We start from the raw sequence: 23,485 nt of genomic DNA, 5'->3' as shown, positions 1-23,485 counted from the left end.
AGGTTTCTCAGGAAAAAATATTTTTTCTACAACTGCACGTAAAAAAAGAATTTACATACTCAATTCTCCTCGTAAAACAGCTTACTTCTGAGGAGAATCTACTTTTTCGCTTGCTAACCATCTGCACATGCGCAGTAAATTTTATTTACGCTCACAAATCATTCGCGCATGAGCAGAAGTTTCTTTACGCTCGCCAATCAGCTGATGGTAAGCAGCTCGGCAAAAGGTCAGATCTTAACCTAAAAAGTTGGTAATTGTAACTCTGCCGATATAAGTAATTTAAGAGGTTTGGGCAGTTGTAGAAAACATTTTGTATGCAATTCGCGCGTAATGCTTCTTTATTGCTCTTGCAAAATTATCATGCTCCTCTTCGCGTCGTGTGTTAACTGTTTTGCGCGAGCGATAAAGTCGCGCATTACGTTCTTAATACATAAATATCTATTTCCGATTATTACTTTTTGAGATATGAGCGCTTCCTAAAGTTTAAATTTTTAGGACAAAATATTTCATATTCGGTAAGAGATAAATCCATGAGATTCAGAGGATAGATTCTTTATGGTATTGTTGATCCATTAAAACAAAAAAATTCTAAAAATATAATTTTTTTTAATTTTATTCAATTTACCAAAAATAACTTAACTAAAAGTTGTTTTTGGTTATTTTTGGTAAATTGAATAACTTTTTCAAAAATTGATATTTTTAGAGAATTCTGTTTTACTAGATCAATAATACCATAAAGAATCCATACTCCAAATCTCATGGATTTATCTCTTACCAAATTTGAAATGTTCTGTCCCAAAAATTCAAACTTTAGGCGCTCATATCTCAAGAAGTAATGATTGGAAAAATATTTTTTCCTGAGAAACCTTTTTCATTTTGATAGCTTGATGATATACAATTCGAAAAACTTTGATAAATATCACCTATAGAAAGTTTATTTTTAGCCTTTGCACAGCTAACTGATATAATATGTGTTTAAAAATATCTTCTAAGGTTTAATGTTAAACATCAATTGATTTCAGAGTAGTAATGGGATTCAAATTTTTTATTTTCAGCCTCAAAGAAAGTAATGAAATTTTCACCCTAAAAAAATGTAAATATACTTGATAAAAATGATTTAAATACATTCATTGGAGTTGGTTGATTAATGATTTGCTTTCTTAGTTCCTATTTTATATCATACACATGTCAAATGCCTTGAAAAAACAAACTTGTGTCTATTTAATGGATAAAAAATTTCAAGTGACATCTATGAACAATTGTTGAGAATAAACTTAGCTGAAACCAGTTTGGTTCCCTGGCAACCAGAAACCAGATCTGGCTAGGTAACCATGGCAGGCTTGGCTAAAAACATTCTCATGAATTGTTCATAAAATATGGCTCAAAGTTGGAGGTGGTTACCATTATACAGACTATATTGATTTGACTCAACTTTGACAGCCATAAGAGAAAACTGCCTATCAGAACTCTATACAACTTGTATATTAATTTTAATCCCAACCAATTTTATTGAGAAGTTGTTAATAATAGTGTGTAAAACATAATATGTTTGAGATAATACCAGGAAAAACTCTATAAACTATGTTTAGAATATTTTGTATTGGATTTCAAATTGATATTCCTAGGAATGTACCAGTACATTTGCTCGTACTTTGAAAGAAAAATTATGAATTGAATTTTGAGAAAGAAACAAGATACTAAATTTAATATTTTTAAAATTTTAGAAATTCTCTTTCAAAACTTAACAGTGCTATTAATTGAATATTATTATATAAAACATAAAAATTTGAGGCTCAGACCAGCTGAGACAGTTTTGGATGTATGCTATAAACAAAATTATGAACAAGACATTCACAACACAATTCACAAAGACATTAAACATATATTTTTTACACAAATTCAAGTAAATTTGTAAAAAAATATAATAATATCTGATGATTTGTAGATTTGTAATCATGGCAGTGTCTAGCATTGAATCTGAGTACACCTGATCAGATATTTTTCATCAAGTATTTCTTTGAATTGATTAGAAAATTAAACATTATTGCTTTCTCCAGTAAGATTTATCCTGCCAAGGAGGACCAAATTTATGAGGTTTCCATACCTCCTACTCAAGAATAATTAAGATGAATAATATTTATTTGAAGTTGAAATTTTCCTAATTGGTGATTCTCCTTTGAGGAGGGCTCCAAACCACCAAATGAGAGAATTGGTCCTCCTTTAAATAAAAATTAGGGCACAGTTTCTGGGAAACATGTTAAATCTAATGGACCTTCAATCCATTATTTATTCATAATTTACAATCAACTCAAGGACAAAGAAACAGACTACAGTCCAAAACTTCTTTTCATCCCAATTTCATAAAGTAAATTGTCCAAATAAAGGTTATGTGCAACTTTCCAATTCTTCACTTAATTTCTACATTGAAACAAAACACAAACACTTGAAACAATATTATTATCCATTACAATCCAGATTTATTGATCCATTAGATTTGATAGGGCCCAGTAACTAGGACCATAGAGAAACAATAGTGTAAGTAGATATCTCATGATATAGGACATTTATGTTGCAACTTTTACTGTTATCTCAAGCTGATAGTCCACGTAGTTCTTTCCCGTGAAGCTGTGTGACGCTGGTAGTCTCTCATATTGTGCCATTTCTACACTTTCACCTCAACAAAACAGTAAAAATTGACAATAATCGACAGTAATCGGCTTGAGATAATAGCAAAGGCTGCGACATAAATGCCCTATACTATGGGATATCTACTTACGCTATTGATTCTCTATGCTAGGACCCTTATTAAATTTGATAAACAATCAAACTGATATATATATAACATAGATTTAATGTACCATCAGATTCAATAAGTATCCTAGAAACCGGTTTAGGTAGGCCTGTCCTAGAAAACAGGCTAAACTGTTTATATTGAAATCAATTACAGGAGGTTGTGAAGATAGACATAAAGTTGTAGATGCTGGTCACCCATACAAATAGGGTCCAGAGTGTTTGTGACTTGATTTTACATCATGTAAACTGATCTTCAATTGATTTTCAGATTTAGAAAAGTACTGTACAATTTATTTCTGTTAGAAAAACACACAGGAATCAGAAGAAACCCAAATGAAAATCAATGAAGAAAAGGAACTAAAAATTAAAATAAAATCAGACAAATGAAAAAAATAATGCAGAATGTATTTCAAACATGAAAGCAAACAGTAAGAATGGAATAGAACTAATAATGACTCAAAATAATAGAAATCATTACAGAAATAAACAGATTTTTCTACATGCTGGAAAAATACTATCAGTTGCAGAATTGGTATCAAAGTACCACAAAATTAGCCTCCAAACATGGCTTCTTATATTGAATGTAACCCCCTAGTTCATCAATACATGAACATAATTTATCTAGTCATTTTTGGACTTAGCAATTTCTATATTATATTCAGGAGTAGACTTACATTAATTAATCAATTACCTAGCCTAATTTCAATAATTTACACATAGATCTACCTAAATCCGTTTTCTCATTCAGTTCACACAATTTCTAAATCAAAGAATATTGTTGTGAGAAGAGAAAAATAATCGACCACCTAAATTACAGACAATCAGTTCATAACACCTTCCTCACATTACCTAACACTATCACTTAAATTTAAATTCTAGATTTATGCTAAATCAATTATCTTCAATTTACAGATTACATAAATCTCTCTCTTCCATATATTCATCAACATTCTGAATACATTTCACACATATCAACAATGAATAAAAATAATGATAATAAAATTGAAACGAAACAAAAATAACAAAACACAATAATAATGATGTACATTCAAGGAGAAATAATAACAAGCTTTCTAATAATGAATGATTGAATTGAAATATATATACTTCAATTATTTTGGCAATCATTTTATATAATATAATTTATTTTCATAATATTAAATAAATAGATCATTAAATCAATAAATGTGGTAACCAAATATTTTTGAATAATATTTCACCTAAATGTAAACATAAATGTTTTATAATGGATATTATTTCAATTCAACAGAATTATCAATTTTTGTTCAAACATTACTTTCAACATGGGGAAATCTTAAACTGTATTTTCACAAAAATTATGGAAACTTAATAATATTTGAATATTTTGGAATAATGTTTTGAATATAATTATCATTTCTGAATAATAAACAAATATCTAAATATCAGTCATGGTATAATTGTTCACAGAGAAAAATTGAACAAATATGCTTTTTTAGTTGACAATGTGAACAAAACCAGTATGAAAAATCAAGCTAGCTATCTTCACTGAATAAGAAACTGATAATTTCTTATAAACAGTCTAGAGTTGATATTTAATTTATAAAAAATATAAGATAAACAATTGTAATTACAAAAAAAAACTGACTAGCAATAGAGAAAAAAATGTAAAATTGAGCAAAAGTTTGTCAAATAAAGACAAAACTTTCAAATCAGTTTGGGTTATGATGAAGATCATCAAATCAATGAAATAGGAAAAAATAGGAAAGTTTCAAAAATACCAAAATATTTGGAGCACTCTCATAGATGAATCTAGACTTTTCCTACAGCATTTATTTAGTCTATCATGATATCATGATCTTGTAGACTATAAATAATAGACCCAGAACTCTATGAAAGTACTGCAAGTTTTAAAATATTTAGGTCAAGAGATCTGTCATGATAGAAGAGAATGCAAGGTATAGACAGTTTTATATATAGGGGAAATTAAATGTTTACATGATTTGATCATTCAAGTATTTTCAAGGAATTATTCAAATTAAAATAAATGAAAATAAAGTTGCAAAAATGAAGAAACCAATAAGAATCTGATAAGTAAACAAAATATTATTGTGATTTTGCAAATCATTAATGATATTGAATAAATGTGTTACTTTGAAAGTAAAAAAAAATATATTTTCCTGATATAAGGAGGGGTATATAGATTAAAAATTTTAATAATACTATGAATGGAAACTTTACATTAATGGCAAAGCTGATAAACTTTTCAAATCACTTGTTTTCTATTTAGAATTAATCTTGAAACATATTATAGGTAGAAGATGTTAGAGGGAAATCATTATTTCAACTTATTGTGGAAAAATTAGAATATAGATGTTTAGTTTGAAACAAATACCCAAGTTTCAGGTATTTGAAAAACAACAATAATATTGTTCAAGGAATGTAAAGTCAGCAAAAATACACAAAACAATCATCATAGAAACCCTATTCAACAGAAAACGCCCTAACCTAGAAATTCTCACAGAACTGTGGAATCGTACACTTACTTTCGAGAGAAAAAACTAACCTAAAAGTAAACTAGAATCGCACACACTCACACAATTGGAAAACGACCAAATTTTACTAATTTACTAACCTAACCTAACCGCGACATAAACCTAACCTATCCAAAACACGAGAGCCAACCATCCTATCTTACAGAAACTCAGAGAAGATTTTGGAGAATCTTACAATAATACATAGCTTACTTAACTAGAATGCAATATTAAGAATCAATCAGGTTAAATTTCAATATTTTCTAACATCAACCTGATTTTAACATTGGAAGTTCACCACACCTGGGGATGCAAACATCACAGTTCCCCACTTATAATATCTTATGAAGCACTGGCAAAAATTACAAATAAACACTACCAAATTTTTTCAGTCTTTTCCAAATAAAACCACACACTTTGAACAGATTTGTTCCAAAATTTCATATCCTCCCAACTTCCATCTCCCAAATTGTCTCTATTTTTCTATCATAAAACCACCTCCAAATACAACACTACCAACTTGTCTCCATTTTTATGGATTATATATCATAACATTTTTCAAATCTCGCCCCAACCTTTGTCCCCATAAAACATGAACTTTATGCGAACAAACATGTTTTCTAGTTTTTCAAACATATTTTACAACTTCTTTCCAGCATATATTTTGACCCACTATTGTTAGTGATGTCTACAGCAAGTTTTCAACAAATATAGCCGAAAATAAATAATAAACAAATCAGAACCATATCTTAACAATAATTATAAATAAATTAAATCTATAAATTTTCCTACACTAATAATAAATATTTTTCAACATAATTTCTATGTTTTGCAACTTTATCTAAATATTTATAATAAATAAATTTCATAAGAAAATTACTCTGAATTCTTCAATAATATAGATAGATATATTTCTCCCAATAAGTTCTTCCACCTGGTTTTAAACTATCACATAAATAGGATTTCTCCTAGAAAAGAATTGAATTCGATAAACCAAGAGTTGATAAATTAATTGCAACGAAATAGTTGTTAATTATTCAACTAGTTGAGGTTCAACAGAAAGAATATTAAACTGAATACAATGAGTTGATAAATTCAATGCAACGAAATAGTTGAGAATTATTCAACTAGTTAAGGTTCCACAGAAAGAATATTAAACTGAATATAATGAGTTGATAGATTCATTGCAACGAAGTAGTTAAGAATTATTCAACTACTTAAGTTTTAACAGAAAGAATATTAAACTCGTCAATTAGGCTATCAACAGAAAATTTCAGATTTTTTTAAATCTTCGACAGTATAATTCAACAAAATGAAACTTCTATGTTTTTGGACATTTTTTTAGAGGAATAAAGAAGTGTCAACTCGATTGACCACACGAATTTCTCATGACAGAAATGTTTCTCCAACTAATTTTAGATCTTTCAAGAAACATTGAAATTATATGACGAATTTCTCATGACAGAAATGTTTCTCCAACTAATTTTAGATCTTTCAAGAAACATTGAAATTATATGAGGTTAACTATATTCTGGTCTTCAGACGTGCAAAATCTTTTCCTGGTCATTTCAAGACTTCACAAATCACATTCTCTGTAAGACATTTACATTGTCATTACAAATTAGCACTTTTATCAATGCAATACAATAATCTTGATCAACAGTGGTGTATGGCATTACAAACCCTTTTCCTGACATCAAACTTTTTTGACAAATCTACTTGTTTTCGCATCAGTTTTTTACTCGCAATACGTTTTCGAAACGTTACCATTCTTACTCAGTAGGGAAGATAATACCTGTTTCAAATTTTCCCCAAAGACACTTGAAAATTCTACACTTGTCCACAAAACGACCAACTCCTCCACCAAAAACATCGGTAGAATTTTTTTTCAAACGGAAAGTTACACTTATTTACAAACAAATTTTGACTACACTTACGACTATCTAGAGGGAAAAGTTGAGTACTTTCCTAAACAGAAAATTACACTTATTTACAACTGCAAACACACATTTTGGTCTATTTATAAGGGGAAAATTCATAAATTTATCAGAGAAATTAAAGTTGATAATTGTTCCAACAGAAAATTACACATATCTTTTACACTATGTGAGGGGAATGATATTTCCCTTTCAGACTATACGAGGGAAACGATTATATTTCCCTCTCAGACTATCTGAGGGAAATGATATTTACCCTTTTAGATTATTCGAGGGGAATGATATTTTCCTTCCATACTATACGAGGGAAATGATATTTCCCTTTCAGACTATATGAGAGAAATGATATTTCCCTTTTAGATTATCCGAGGGAAATGATATTTCCCTTTCTGACTATACGATGGAAATGATATTTCCCTTTCAAACTATACGAGAGAAATGATATTTCCCTTTCAGAATATACGAGGGAAACGATATTCCCCTTCCAAAATTTACGAGGGAAATGATATTTCCCTTCCAAACTATACGATGAAAATGATATTTCCCTTTCAAACTATATGAGAGAAATGATACTTCTCTTTCAGAATATACGAGGGAAACGATATTTCCCTTCCAAACTATACGAGGGAAATGATATATTTTCCTTCCAAACTATACGAGGGAAATGATATTTCCCTTTTAGACCATACGAGGGAAATGATATTTTCCTTTTAGACCATGTGAGGGAAAAACGATATTCCCCTTTTATACTATGTGAGGGAAATAATATCTCCCGACAAAAATTAAGGTTAAAAATCCCAACAGAAAATGACACCCAACACACATACACAAGACTTAAACACTCTAGAGGAGAGAAAAAACTAAATCTAAGGCATACTGACTTTTCAACAGTGTCTACCACGGTTGTTGACACGTTTTACAAACTTCCCAAACCTTTAGAAATACCGCATACACTACAAATTATCGAATAAATTAAACAGTCGAAATATTATCAATGTTTACCAGCAATAACGCACTTAACTGCTGGCAATTTCTTTTTTTTTCATGTCCAGCGCACCCACCCACTTTCTACACAACTTTGGCAATTTTTTTTTTGTTGACTATCTACACGTTTAGTCTTGAGAAACTTGATAATCTTACGTCGGTCAAGTCATCAATGGCTTGTTACTTGACCGCGATCAACTTTGATTGCGGTCAAATCTGGGAAGATGATTCAACAGTTCATAGCTGACAGAGATCGGCCAGACTGTCCGGGTAAAATATGTTGAAGTCTTCCCTGGAACAAAAAAAAATATTAATGAATCTTATAATCTTAATAGCCATCATATTCTGCACTCCTATTCTGAGATGGCTATCTTTATATCAGATAGCTATCTTTTGTATTTTTTCTTTTGTAGGAATAATGGTGATATATATTTATTTATTTGAATATTACAACAGTTGAATCATGGTTGAATCTAAAAAGAGTTTTATAGTTCTCAACTATTGGTTGTGATCGTATCTGGAATAGTTTCCTCTTCCTCACACGAATTAGTTGAGCCATTTCACTATGAGAAAAAGGTGAAAAGCTGCTCTAGACTAGACTCAGACGCTGCTGAGATGATTCGATTTCTTGGTGTTGACCTGCAGGGAAATGTTAAGTGGGACAGCCACGTAAAAGCATTGGATGTGAAATTGTCCCGGGCTATTTTTGCCTTGAAACCAATAGTCAGAGTGGCAAATAGAAAAACAGCACTAACTGTCTATCATGGCTATTTCGTGTCTCACATCAAATACAGTATCTTATTCTGGGGCTGCAACCAGACAAACCTTCAGAATATGTTCCTTAAGCAAAAGAAAGCAATCAGAGTTATTGAGGGAGCCAAATCTAAGGTTTCATGTAGGCCAATTTTCAAAAAACTCAAATTATCAACAATTCCATCCCTTTATTTTTTGGATATTGCATCTTTTGTTCACAATAATAAGCAGAAATTCATGGAGGATAACATTTCACACAGATACCCCACACGACATACAATGTTTACTCTCCAGTACCCCACTCATAGACTTACGCTCTTGGAGGGGGGACCACATTATGCTGGGCTCAGAATTTTCAACTGTTTGACGGAAGAACTTAAGACTGTTGACAGTCTTGGTAAATTTTATACAGCTCTCAAAGATACTCTGACTGAATGATGCTGCTCGTATTCATTAAGAGAATGTTATGAGATCTTCTCATTGAAATCATAGAGATCAGAAATTATTCAGACGATTTTGTAAAATGGAAACCACTCCCTCAATGGAGGGAAACCATATACTACTTGATATATTTGACATATCGTACACCGTTTGAGCTGTGCTCATCAAATGCGGTTTTATACGATGAAATAACAATAATAATTATTATGAATTGAATGCATTATCCTTCAAAAGAAGGTTAAAGAAAAATACTATCTATTTATTTTATTCTATTAATACTATTTTGTCATTGGATTTAGATGAACATAAGCATAGCCACCTCTAATACAAGGCCCCGGCCTACGATATTGCTACGTAGCAGTGTAGGCCTAGAATCTAATACATGATTTGAATAAAATACCAGCTGTTCTTTTTCACCAATCATGTATTAGATTCTAGGTCTACACTGCGACGTTGCAATATCTATAATAAAATATAGAGGTAGCTATGATATAAGCTTTTACTTTTGAGCAAATGCTCAATAAACTATTTTTTTGATGAGCATGAGCAAAAGGTTTATTAATAGAAAATGAAGCATATGCTCAATATTTAAGTAGTATAGGAAATGCTCAACTTTATTGATATGGCCCAATACCAGGAGCAATTCATACCAGGAGCAAAAGGCGACCTCCTCCTAGTTGATCTCCCCTGGCCCTGGTAGGCAGCTTTATAATATTGTTCCAGAAGGAGTGGAGAAAGAACTGGAGAAGACCACCCCAAGTGTCTTACCAGGAGCAAAGGGCGACCTCCTCCTACTTGGATTTTTGATCCTATAGTGAGGTCCACGTTATAATGGCAGTGTTTGATTAACAATGGTATTGCTATCCTTGTCTATCATTCAACAAAACGGATAGCGCTATCTCTTCCTCACTTTGTTCTGTTACTTGATCGTCTTTTAACAATGTAGAATTACTTGACCGAGCGAAGTGAGGTCTAAGATTCAAGACGACGGTTTTGCATTTCTCTTTATTTATGTCTATATATATGTTGCGCATTTACGGCGAAACGCGGTAATAGATTTTCATGAAATTTGACAGGTATGTTCCTTTTTTAATTGCGCGTCGACGTATATACAAGGTTTTTGGAAATTTTGCATTTCAAGGATAATATTAAAGGAAAAGGAGCCTCCTTCATACGCCAATATTAGAGTCACTGCCTGATAATTGTTCAAAAAGGAGTGAAAAAATAAGATATAACAGAATACCAGGAGCAATTCTTACCAGGAGCAAAAGGCGACCTCCTCCTAGTTGACCTCCTCCTGCCTGTTTCACAAAGGTACAAGTAGGTTACAAGTCTTGTTGCCAACCATGGTTTTGGAGAACAGCTGATTACAAGCGTTTCACAAAAGCAGAATTATTGTAAACTTGTATTTACAATGAATTTCGACAAGTTTACAAGTGATTTGCTTGTTACGAACAAGTGTCTCACAAAGATTTTCATTGTAGCCAACAATTTTTGTTGAAATTACTTGTTCGTAACTATGAAATTTCTACCGAAGTGGAAAGCTATGTAAAGGATTACAAGTGATAATTAAAATGATTTTAAATATTTAATAAATATTATAATAATCAAAAATGCCCTATATTCCTCTATAATTCATTATTTTGGAAATATATGCATCAGGAAATTGAATTAAATAAATTTACAAAATAATTATTAATGTATTACCTCATAGGTTATGTGTACTTTAGTATATATACACAGTATATATAGTATACATTAAATATAGTACATATACTATATATATACAGAGTACATAAATACTGTGTAGGTTACAAATTCAGCAATAAATGAAGTAGACTGTACAAAAAACATTATATTGCTTTCAAATATTTTCAAAGTAATTATTAAAAAGTACAAGTAACCTTTATAAAGGATGAAAAAAGGAAATTATCATGAAAATAGGTTATGTTTACTATTGAAGTACTTGTAGACTTGTAAAATTGTAAACTTGTAAACATGTAGATCATATTTTTTTGTGAAACGTGAGTACTTGTAAACTTGTAACTACAAATACTTGTTCGTAACCATGGTTGGTAACAATACTTGAACTTTTGTGAATGAAATAGACCCCTGATAATTGTTCGAAAAGGAGTGGGAAATTAACATATAACAGAATACCAGGAGCAATTCTTACCAGGAGCAAAAGGCGACCTCCTCCTTGTTGATCTCCCCTGACCCTGGTTCACTGCCTGCTAATTGTTTGAAAAGGAGTGGAAAATTAACATATAACAGAATACCAGGAGCAATTCTTACCAGGAGCAAAAGGCGACCTCCTCCTAGTTGATCTCCCCTGGCCCTGGTACACAGCCTGATAATTGTTCAAAAAGGAGTGGAAAATAACATATAACAGAATACCAGGAGCAATTCTTACCAGGAGCAAAAGGCGACCTCCTCCTAGTTGATCTCCTCTAGCCCTGGTAGGCAGCCTGATAATTGTTCAAAAAGGAGTGGAAAATTAACATATAACAGAATACCAGGAGCAATTCTTACCAGGAGCAAAAGGCGACCTCCTCCTAGTTGATCTCCCCTGGCCCTGGTACACAGCCTGATAATTGTTCAAAAAGGAGTGGAAAATTAACATATAACAGAATACCAGGAGCAATTCTTACCAGGAGCAAAAGGCGACCTCCTCCTATTTGGGCCCCTGGCCCTGGTAGGCAGCCTGGTAGTTGTCATCGGGCGACGCTGTGTTGCTGTTATGCTCCTCAGCTGCACTGGCTGCTGCAGCTGCAATGGGCAGCGTGTGAATGATGGAGGGAGGCCCGTAGAACTGGTAGGCAGCGGCTGCAGCTGATGGGTGGGGACTGGCCGCTATGTAGCCGGTGGGCGTGGCCGACAGCTGCAGAGTGGACATGTGGGTGGTGATCTGCGGCATTATGGAGCCGTAGCCAACGCCTGTTGTGGGGTCTGCCGCTTGGGCCATCATCTGCAACAAACAAACATTCAATATAATTGAATTGAATTTCACTTTCTGTGTAGTTGAGATGTTGATATTGTGGTAATTATTCATATTGAATAAAAAATACTAAGAAATTGTCAAAAACCACAGATTTATTGATTCTTACAAAGACTGGTTTCGGTTATTACACCATTGACAATCTCTGATATCTTATCAGATATCATATCATATCATTATCATATCTTTTCAAGTATCATATCTTCTATTATCATATATTATATATTATAATATATATTAGTTATATATATATATATATAATATATATATATATATATAAATAATTAGTTATTTATAATATATTATATATTTTAGTATCATATTATTATCATATCTTTCATACATTTCAAGTATCTAAGTCTTAATCTGTATTTAAGTATCTAAGTATCAATAAATCTGTGGTTTTTGACAATTTCTTAGTATTTTTCATTCAATATGAATTGAATTTATTGCCAAAAATTACAAATACATTTTAATACATTTTTCTACAATACAATTACAAGAGTACACAATACAAAGAGACATTGATTGCAACTTGAGTATATCGATATTACATTAGATCTCCAATTATCTGAACTCCGTCTATCCAAATAGCCAATTATCCGAATCACTTTCAGAAAAAAAATTGTCCAAAAAAAGTCTAAGTGCACAATTATTCTTCCCCCCCGCGAAGCCAGTGTTTGCGCGTTCGCTCACTATTGTCCTTCCCTCCGCGAAGTCAGTCTAGTAAAACATGTGAAAATATCATGTTTCTTTCATTTAATTCAATAAAAAAAAGAGTGCAATATCAACACGTAGCTATTTTCTCTCCAATGGCAATTTAAAAAAAAAACTACAATTATTCGAATATTTCATTACCCGAATGGGTCCCGGTCCCCATCAATTCGGATAATTGGTTTTCTTTATCTTTATTATTAATTTTTATTATTATTTCAATTTTTGATTTACTTTTTATCTTATTCTCTTCTTTATTTTTTCCATAATATTTTTCATCTTTTAAGTTTTTATTATTATGTAGTATGGTTATCTATTAATTGTGTAAAAAAGGCTCTTCATGGTATTGTCTGTGAGCCTTTATATGTATATGTATATCAATGTATATCAATGTTCTACTGGAGTTCTATGTAATATTTGGCACTGCCAATATAAGAAACCTTGTGTGCTGGCAGTGAGTTGTAGTTCACTTATTCTGCTTCAAGTATTTTACAAACAACTAGCCATCAGGCTCGCTTCGCTCGCCATATCCCCTGGACCCCCGACTGGATCGTCCAAGAATGAGATCAGCAGGCTCGCTTCGCTCGCCTGCATTTTTCATTTGAGCATTTTATCATATGTTAGGACGATCCAGTCGGGGGTCCAGACTAAACGTCTGGCTAAACGGATATGGCGAGCGAAGCGAGCCTGACGGCTAGTGATATAATATTCCCAGGAATAGCTCTGATTGAAGTAGCAGTGCCCAATCAATTTTTCCGCGATAAATGCATTTCAATCTTCAACTTGGTGCCAACCTAACAAAGTCAACTCAACTTAATGCCAACCTGACAAAATTATTAATTTAGTTACCAGTTAACAACTGTTTCGAAGAGGTACACTCTCTAGATTATAGTTCTATATTAACATATGGTATGGACATTTTTCAATTATAATTAAGAGAATAAGAAGAATATACATGCTAAAAGACGAACTTTAAACCCTTAAAAACCACCCTTAGAGTAAAAATATTGCCAAAAGATTTCTTAGTGCGCCTCTAAAGGGCCAACTGAACATACCTACCAAATTTGAACGTTTTTGGTCCGGTAGATTTTTAGTTCTGCGAGTGAGTGAGTCAGTCAGTCAGTGCCATTTCGCTTTTATATATATAGATTCAAATTTGATAATGTTAAAGAAAGTATTACACTAATTTACAAAAATCGCAAATGCTTGAAAAAAAATTATTATGATTCTTAAATCTTCTGTTGACAGAGATTTTTTGTTCTTAGAATTCTTCTAGAATTAATTCACCCCATCAGAAAATCTTGAATTTGTCAATCATAGTACACTGGCAAACTGGTGTTTGCTGCCACTTGAGGCACTGGTCAACCAAAGTGAATTGCACATTAGCTGCTTGTTTGCTAGTGTTACCACAGAATAGATACAGAATGGAAACTGTCAATCAAACGCCTATCCAAACAATGCTTTTTACATGGCACAAATACTAGACACGTCACGTGACCTTAAGAAGTTCCAATCCTTGTCTTCTGATTGGCTCCTGGCAGTGAACGAGATCAATTGATCCGGATCAGTAAGTGATCCGAACCTCCCATCAATACTATTACAATGCGGCGCTTCCTAACAAGATGGCGGATTTTTGCGCCAGGGTACTAGCCGAGTTTCCATAATGTGTGTAGCCTATACTGTGGTGTTACTACATGTTAGCATAGAGAAATAATAGCGTAAGTAGATATCCCATAGTATAGGGCGTTTATGTTGCAACTTTTACTGTTATCTCAAGCCGATTACTGTCGATTATTACTGTTTTCTTGGAGTGATAGTGTATGAATGACACAGTATGAGAGACTACGAGCGTCACACAGCTAAAAAATGTCGAATAATATCAAGATATTGATTACTTGTAAACTGAACTAAATAAACTAAACTTGTCTTATCTTTTGGCACTGTATCAATAATATTTTAGTGACTTGCCTTTTTAGAACTTGTCTCTATAGTAGTGTAGAAATCCTTTGAAAATATATTGTACATTTAAAAATAATATTTTTGGATTGCAATACCATAGAGAAACAATAGCGTAAGTAGATATCCCATGGTATAGGGCGTTTATGTTGCAACTTTTACTGTTATCTCAAGCCGATTACTGTCGATTATTACTGTTTTCTTGGAGTGATAGTGTATGAATGACACAGTATGAGAGACTACGAGCGTCACACAGCTTCACGGCAAAGAACTACGTGGACTATCGGCTTGGGATAACAGTAAAAGTTGTGACATAAACGTCCTATACCATGGGATATCTACTTACACTATTGTTTCTCTATGATGTTAGCTCCTGTTTTTTTTTTGTACTGGGTAGACGTCTTCTAGAATTCACCCCATCAGAAAATCTTGAATCTGTCAATGAGACAATCTTAGGACCGTTTTCCGAGCTCGGAATTTAGCTAAGTTCTAGACTTTAAACAGCTGCAGTCAGAAAATTGGCTTTCCAAAACGGGGCGTAGTCATAGTCAAAGTCATGTTTAAATTAGAGTTTGAACTATAAACTCTTTTTAGATTCAACCATGATATAATTATCACCATTAATTCCTACAAAAGAATATAAAAAGAAATACAAAAATATACCTATCCGATATAAAGATAGCCATCACAGAATGGGAATTGAACATTTAAGAAGATGAGAAGTGCAGACGATTATAAGAAGGCTATTGATATTATAAGATTATGCTGAAGATTATTATAGAGATGACATTTTTTCACGCTATAAACTCAACTAACCTAAAACTCAATTCATAAATAGAAAACAGAGCAGACGATGCAAACGGTGTCTCTTACTTGCATATTTAGCGCTCACGTGAGCTATAAAAACAAAGTAAGGCCACAAAGCCATTCAGCTGATGAAAAATCTTTGAAATACGTGAGCATTTGCTCCAGAGTTCAGGAGCATAAGGTAAAGCTTATTCATATAAAAATGAGCACAAATGCTTATGCTTCCACCTAATGCTCATGAGCAAAACCTTATGCTCCATGCTCTTGCTCATGCTCCATGAGCATTTGCTCTGGTTTTATTCATATGGGCCATAGTTTTTCTGTGTTGAGACTTACATCGACCTGGGTGGTCGGCAACGTTGTTTTCCTATCTTTCTTCACTGCCATTATAACGTGGATTATAATGGAAAGAGTATTACTACACTACTCTCTTTTGTGTTATCAATTCAAATAGATTTTTATTCAAGTTGAAATTTATGCTTTTTCTTTATTTGTGGGGTTTTTCGAAAAATATTACAACTTGGTACTAACATAATAAAGTGACAGAACTTAAATCTTGCACTACCATTACAACGTGGACCTCACTAAAGTCACAATTTACCAGGTGGAACAATCTACCATGTTCCCAGAACGAACACATTGTTTTGACTTACATCGACCTGAGTGGTGATGTGATGATGGTGGTGCGGATGATGGGGCGGATGCGGTGGAGGTGGCGCCGGCTGCATGGCGACATACTGCAGGTGCGGCGTGGACCACTGGGCGGCGGCAGCTGCGGCTGCACCTGGCGGCAGCTGGTAGGCGCCCGCCTGCGCCTGTGCGTGCGGCTGGCCCGCCTGGGCGGCGGCGGCCATTGCGGCTGCAGCCGCCGCGGCGTAGCGACTGTATTGGGCGGCTAGCGACGCTTGGCCTGCAAAATGTGGAATACAATTATTGTCATTGATTGATTGATTGAGTACTTTATTTATGTAGATTACAATATATACTGGCTTATACACTTATATACAATAGCTTACAATACAGCAAAATTATAGATGAATTTACATAATATAGACTAAGAAAATAACTATTGAACTGTATATGATATGAAAAAGCAATTTGTAATATAATAACTATAGATAATAATTAAATTGTTATGCATCTACATAAATTGGCGGAGCTTTGGACATACCAATGTCCATTCTTTGGGAAGAATATTAAAAATATCCTCCCCACTAACTCTCTACCAAAAATCTGTCTGTCATGACAGATCAAAAGATGCAAAATCGGAATACAATCATTGGATTGACAAATACTATACCGGGTGTTTGGGAAAGAAACCCTAGTTTTAATGTGTCATAGAATCTGTAAAGAGTGATATACACTATTCTAGTTTTTGGTGTTCGATTCAGCAACTGTCTGATACCCGGTTGCAGAGTCGTCACATAAAATCAAACATAGCTATGTGAGACATAGTTTAAAATCACGGACATAAATGGTTAGTCGTTGCACAGTCGTTTGTAGAAGCCCATTTAGCTATATCTCGAATTAGCATCACACTTAAGTCACACTGCAGCTCTATTCACTTTTTCCGTACATGCTTCTATCCAACCAATGTATTGGCATCGGGGAAAGTTTCAATCGACATCACTGTGAACATACCTAAAAGACCTCACATAAAATTGATAAACAATATGGCGACTCTTGGCTTTTGGCGAGATTCCTCACCAGCGATTAGGAGGTTATAAACAACATAAAAAAAACATAGGGATAGAAAATAGTTATTTGTGCAACTAGTGCGCAAAGTGTCAGTTTGCTGCACCGAAAGAGACGTTTACGCCCGAGCCGTAGGCGAGGGCGGAAAGGTTTCTTGAGTGCAGCAGAGGAACTTTGCGCACGTATTTCACATTAAGTTTTTCCTACAGTTACCATTGAATATGAAAAGTGGGTAATTATGGGTAAAATTGCCTGAAATCCATCAAATCTTTTTCTGTGTAATTTTATTATTGATAAAAACCTTAATCCTAAAATCCTAAAGTCCTCGTTGTCGTTGGTTATAATATATAATGAATAATAATTAGCGCGTTGTGCTTGGTTGCACCTCTGCTCACTATAGCAGCCACAGCAGTCACTGTTACCAACTTCATTTTGATTTTGCTGCACTGTTGCTCCATATAACCTACTAAGTATTTTGCGTTGCCATGTTGCAAATCTGGAGTGCAGAAAAATTTTTCCCGCACTAGAGCGGAAAAGTGATTCTTTGCGTTCTGTAATCAGTGCAGCAATGGCCACTTTTCAACGTAACTGTAGGAAAAAATAATTTACTTATATACAGATGGTTTTTCGTAAACATTTTTCAAAAAAAGCTATCAAAACCTCTAAAATGCATATGACGGGAGTAGATATTGGATTTAACAGCACGACTTAACTGACCATTTTTAGCTATTGGAGACATAAATAAGTTCTTTTTGTGAGCTATGGTTTACTTTGACGTCTGTACAACGAAAAGTGGAGTTATGGCTTCGCAAATGAGTCAACTGCCTGATTTTAGCGTTATGCGACGACTCTGCAACCGGCCATTAGGGCGGGTTAACGAGCTCGGGATTTGTCAAAGTTCTGGACTTTAAACAGCTGGAGTCAGAAAATTGACTTTTCCTACAGTTACGTTGAAAAGTGGCGATTGCTGCACTGATTACAGAACGCAAAGAATCACTTTTCCGCTCTAGTGCGGGAAAAATTTTTCTGCACTCCAGATTTGCAACATGGCAACGCAAAATACTTAGTAGGTTATATGGAGCAACAGTGCAGCAAAATCAAAATGAAGTTGGTAACAGTGACTGCTGTGGCTGCTATAGTGAGCAGAGGTGCAACCAAGCACAACGCGCTAATTATTATTCATTATATATTATAACCAAGGACAACGAGGACTTTAGGATTTTAGGATTAAGGTTTTTATCAATAATAAAATTACACAGAAAAAGATTTGATGGATTTCAGGCAATTTTACCCATAATTACCCACTTTTCATATTCAATGGTAACTGTAGGAAAAACTTAATGTGAAATACGTGCGCAAAGTTCCTCTGCTGCACTCAAGAAACCATTCCGCCCTCGCCTACGGCTCGGGCGTAAACGTTTCTTTCGGTGCAGCAAACTGACACTTTGCGCACTAGTTGCACAAATAACTATTCCAAAACGGGGCGTAGTCACAGTTTTATTTTCTCATTTCTATTATTGGAAACCTTCCGTGACGAAATCAAGCATTCCTAAATCATTCAAAATAGCTGAAACTTTATACTATTTTCTCTTTATTGAATGAAAAAGACTAAGAAATTGTCAAAAAACCACTGATTTATTGATAAATAGAAATACCGGTTTCGGTTATTACACCATTGTCAATCTCTGATAAACTAAAACTAATTAGAAGAGCAGCAGAATTTATACTAGTAGGCGAGTACTGCTATTGGTCGAGGGCATGATCGCCTGCCATTGGCCTAGCTAGACAGTCTCCTCCCCCTCAACGGTGTGACAAAATGGCAGCTTAAGCAACAGGATCGCCATGATAATAAAATTTACTTTTTAGTACAAAATAAGAACCAAGAAAACAAATGTGAAAGATAATAAAACAAATATATAAATGGAAAAACTATTGACTAATGTATGCTTACATGTTTATGATAAAACTAAATTCGTAGTGTTGTACTGGTTGAAATGAATTTGATCATTTAAACTATACTGGGGATTTTCCTTAATTACTCTTGTTATTTCTAAAGCCTCTAGAATATTCAAAGATCTGCCTTTGCTATTAACATGCAGAAACTCAACATTCTCCTTAACTGTGAACTTGTGATTATTTGTTATCAAATGTTCTGCAAAGTTAGATTCCCCATTTTGTTTATTCCAATCTCTGATGTGTTCTTTAATTCTACTTTTGAAACTTCTACCAGTCTGACCCACGTAACAAGCATTACAATCATCACATTTAAGTTTGTACACCCCGCTTTTATCCCAAATATCAATTTTGTCTTTACTCCAGCTAAATAGACTATTTAAAATCGGTTTGGTCTTGAAAGCAACATGAAATCCATTCCAAAATTCATTTCAACCAGTACAACACTACGAATTTAGTTTTATCATAAACATGTAAGCATACATTAGTCAATAGTTTTTCCATTTATATATTTGTTTTATTATCTTTCACATTTGTTTTCTTGGTTCTTATTTTGTACTAAAAAGTAAATTTTATTATCATGGCGATTCTGTTGCTTAAGCCGCCATTTTGTCACACCTTTGAGGGGGAGGAGACTGTCTAGCTAGGCCAATGGCAGGCGATCATGCCCTCGACCAATAGCAGTACTCGCCTACTAGTATAAAATTCTGCTGCTCTTCTATTTAGTTTTAGTTTATCAGAGATTGACAATGGTGTAATAACCGAAACCGGTCTTTCTATTTATCAATAAATCAGTGGTTTTTTGACAATTTCTTAGTCTTTTTCATTCAATATGAATAATTACCACAATATCAACTTCTCAACTACACAAAAAAAATTTCTCTTTATTTTATTTTGTGGTCAATTTTCTGTTTTTTCGAAATTTAATTCAAACGTGACTATTACAAATGACTACGACTACGCCCCGTTTCGGAAAGCCAATTTTATGACTCCAGCTGTTTAAAGTCTAGAGCTTAGCCGAATCCCGAGCTCGGAAACCGGCTCTAAAACTGTTTCAGACTATGTGTAACCTTATCTAAATGTGGGAGAGGAATAGCACAAGGTTACCTGATTTTTCTTTCCCTATCATTTTGATGATGTACTTATTGTATGAATCAATATTATGTCAAGTTATCATGTTATTGATAAGTTATTTGTTGATATTTTGGGGGGAGGAGTAGATGGATAAGTATAGGATTATTTTCATGACAACTGCAATAATTGATAAAATCTGGTGTGGCGAACTCCCACACTTCCTTGCCGTTATGAAAATTTCCATTCTAATTTAAAATCAATCAGCTGACGAGATCAAATCAGCAAATCTCTTCCAGTGAACGATTTAATAGAATCAACCAAGGTATCTAGAATGCATTGTAGGTACATTGAATCAACAGTTGCCTCTCTCATTAAGTTTGCATTTGTTTTGAATCGCATTTTATTGATTTTCGAGCTTATTTTCAATATTAGGCGAAAATGTTACTAGACTTTAATTGTAGAGATTTCCATGCTAAATCTTTTCCACTGGAATCTTTTCGTTTAAATTGAATCTGAAGCCTGATAATTGGAAATCTAAAATCAAACTTCGCATAGATAGGGCGGAGCTCCGGAAATTTTTACAGATATGGGACTTGTGGCAGTCGATAGAGCTTATCAATGACTAATTTAGGTATAAATTTGAACAAAATCGTTGGAGCCGTTTTCGAGAAAATCGCAAAAAACCTGTTTTTGACAACATTTTCGCCATCTTGAATTGCATTTGATAGAATCGAATTTTATAGTGTAAGGACTATAACCTTATAGGACTATAAACTTATAGTGTAAGGACCTTAAATTCCAAATTTCATTCCGTTGATTGACAGATGAGATAATATCGTGTACAGTTATGCATACACACACATACAGACCAATACCCAAAAACCACGTTTTTGGACTCAGGGGACCTTGAAACGTATAGAAATTGAGGTATTTTAATTTTTTTTCGCCCTTAATGTGTACCCCTGTCTAAATCTGGGAGTGGAATAGAACAAGGTCAACTTATTTTTTCCCTCCCAGTCATTTTGATTATGTATTGTATAAATGAATGAATGGATCTGATTGAGTGCTTACCTAGCATGTGTTGGTGTGTGCCATGTGTGGAGGACGTGTGGTGGCCGAGGCCAACGCCATTCTGGCCAACTCCCAGCGTCGGATCGTAGGCCAGGTGACCGCTCTGTAACACATACATCATCTACTATTAATAGAGGCAGACATCAACTCCCAAACATATCAGAATTTATTATTAAGGCTGTGCAAAGGCTAAAAATAAACTTTCTACTGGTGATATTTTTCCAAGTTTTTCGATTTGTATATCATCAAGCTATCAAAATGAAAAAGTTGTCTCAGGAAAACATTTTTTTCCTACAGTTACGTTGAAAAGTGGCCATTGCTGCACTGATTACAGAACGCAAAGAATCACTTTTCCGCTCTAGTGCGGGAAAAATCTTTTCTGCACTCCAGATTTGCAACATGGCAACGCAAAATACTTAGTAGGTTATATGGAGCAACAGTGCAGCAAAATCAAAATGAAGTTGGTAACAGTGACTGCTGTGGCTGCTATAGTGAGCAGAGGTGCAACCAAGCACAACGCGCTAATTATCATTCATTATATATTATAACCAAGGACAACGAGGACTTTAGGATTTTAGGATTAAGGTTTTTATCAATAATAAAATTACACGGAAAAACATTTGATGCATTTCAGGCAATTTTACCCATAATTACCCACTTTTCATATTCAATGGTAACTGTAGGAAAAACTTAATGTGAAATACGTGCGCAAAGTTCCTCTGCTGCACTCAAGAAACCATTCCGCCCTCGCCTACGGCTCGGGCGTAAACGTTTCTTTCGGTGCAGCAAACTGTCACTTTGCGCACTAGTTGCACAAATAACTATTTCCGATCATTACTTTTTGAGATATGAGCGCCTCCTAAAGTTTGATTTTTTGGGACAGAGCATTTCAAATTCGGTAAGAGATAAATCCATGAGATTTAGAGGATAGATCCTTTATGGTATTGTTGATCTAATAAAACAAAAAATTCTAAAAATATCAATTTTTGATAAAGTTATTCAATTTACCAAAAATAACTCAACTAAAAATTATTTTTGGTTGTTTTCAGTAAATTGAATATTCATTATCTTAAAAATAATATCGTAAATATTATCAAATATCTTATAATATTATTATCTTAAAAATTGATATTTTCAGAAAATTTTTGTTTTACTTGATCAACAATACCATAAAATCTAATGGGATGAATCCATTCAGTAAATTGAATAACTTTCTCAAAAATCAATATTTTCAGAAACTTTTAGTTGAGTTATTTGATCATTTTTGGTGAATTGAACAACTTTCTCAAAAATTGATATTTTCAGAAAATTTTTCTTTTACTTGATCAACAATACCATGAAGAATATATCCTATAAATCTAATGGATTCATCTCTTAGCGAATTTGAAATGTTCTGTCCCAAAAATTCAAACTTTAGGCGCTCATATCCCATAAAGTCTGTCTGTCTGTAGTTTTCTGCTCGTAAGCAGGTCCTTCTATATGGCAGCAGCCCCCCACTGTCCTCTATTCTCTGCCAGTCGCTTCGTTGCATAGTAGCTCATCCCCTCCTTGATGTCGCCAACATTTTGTATCTTCTTCTCCCTCTTCCTCTTCTTCCCTGAATGGTCCCCCCATGGCATCCACCAACAAGCATTGCCGTCTCATCCCATAAAGTAATGATCAGAAAAAAATGTTTACCTGAGAAAACTTTTTCATTTTGATAGCTTGATGATATACAAATCGAATAACTTTGAAAAATATCACGAGTAGAAACTTTATTTTTAGCCTTTGCACAACCTTAAAGCCCAGGCCACACC

General features: G+C 33.7%; 1 protein-coding gene across 5 annotated transcripts in view; it reads right to left on the bottom strand.

The window, feature by feature from the left end:
- Window positions 1–3,177: 3,177 nt before the first annotated feature.
- Window positions 3,178–23,485, bottom strand: part of LOC111044757 (protein alan shepard) — a 67,810-nt gene continuing 47,502 nt past the window's right edge. For 4 of the 5 annotated variants that reach the window (XM_039440648.1, XM_039440653.1, XM_039440649.1 and 1 more), the window contains exons 7-10: window positions 21,690–21,810; window positions 16,550–16,806; window positions 12,073–12,389; window positions 3,178–8,519 (exon numbers count right to left, since the gene is read on the bottom strand). In XM_039440648.1, the coding sequence (XP_039296582.1) occupies window positions 12,096–12,389; window positions 16,550–16,806; window positions 21,690–21,810 (672 nt within the window). In that variant the 3' untranslated portion in view covers window positions 3,178–8,519; window positions 12,073–12,095. The remainder of the gene's footprint in view (window positions 8,520–12,072; window positions 12,390–16,549; window positions 16,807–21,689; window positions 21,811–23,485) is intronic. The other variant, XM_039440650.1, reaches the window with a different exon arrangement.

This window comes from Nilaparvata lugens, chromosome 14 (assembly GCF_014356525.2).
Source record: "Nilaparvata lugens isolate BPH chromosome 14, ASM1435652v1, whole genome shotgun sequence".
Taxonomy (NCBI): domain Eukaryota; kingdom Metazoa; phylum Arthropoda; class Insecta; order Hemiptera; family Delphacidae; genus Nilaparvata; species Nilaparvata lugens.
The sequence above is the reverse complement of the archived record's forward strand: the minus strand, read 5'-3'. Positions and strand labels throughout refer to the sequence as shown.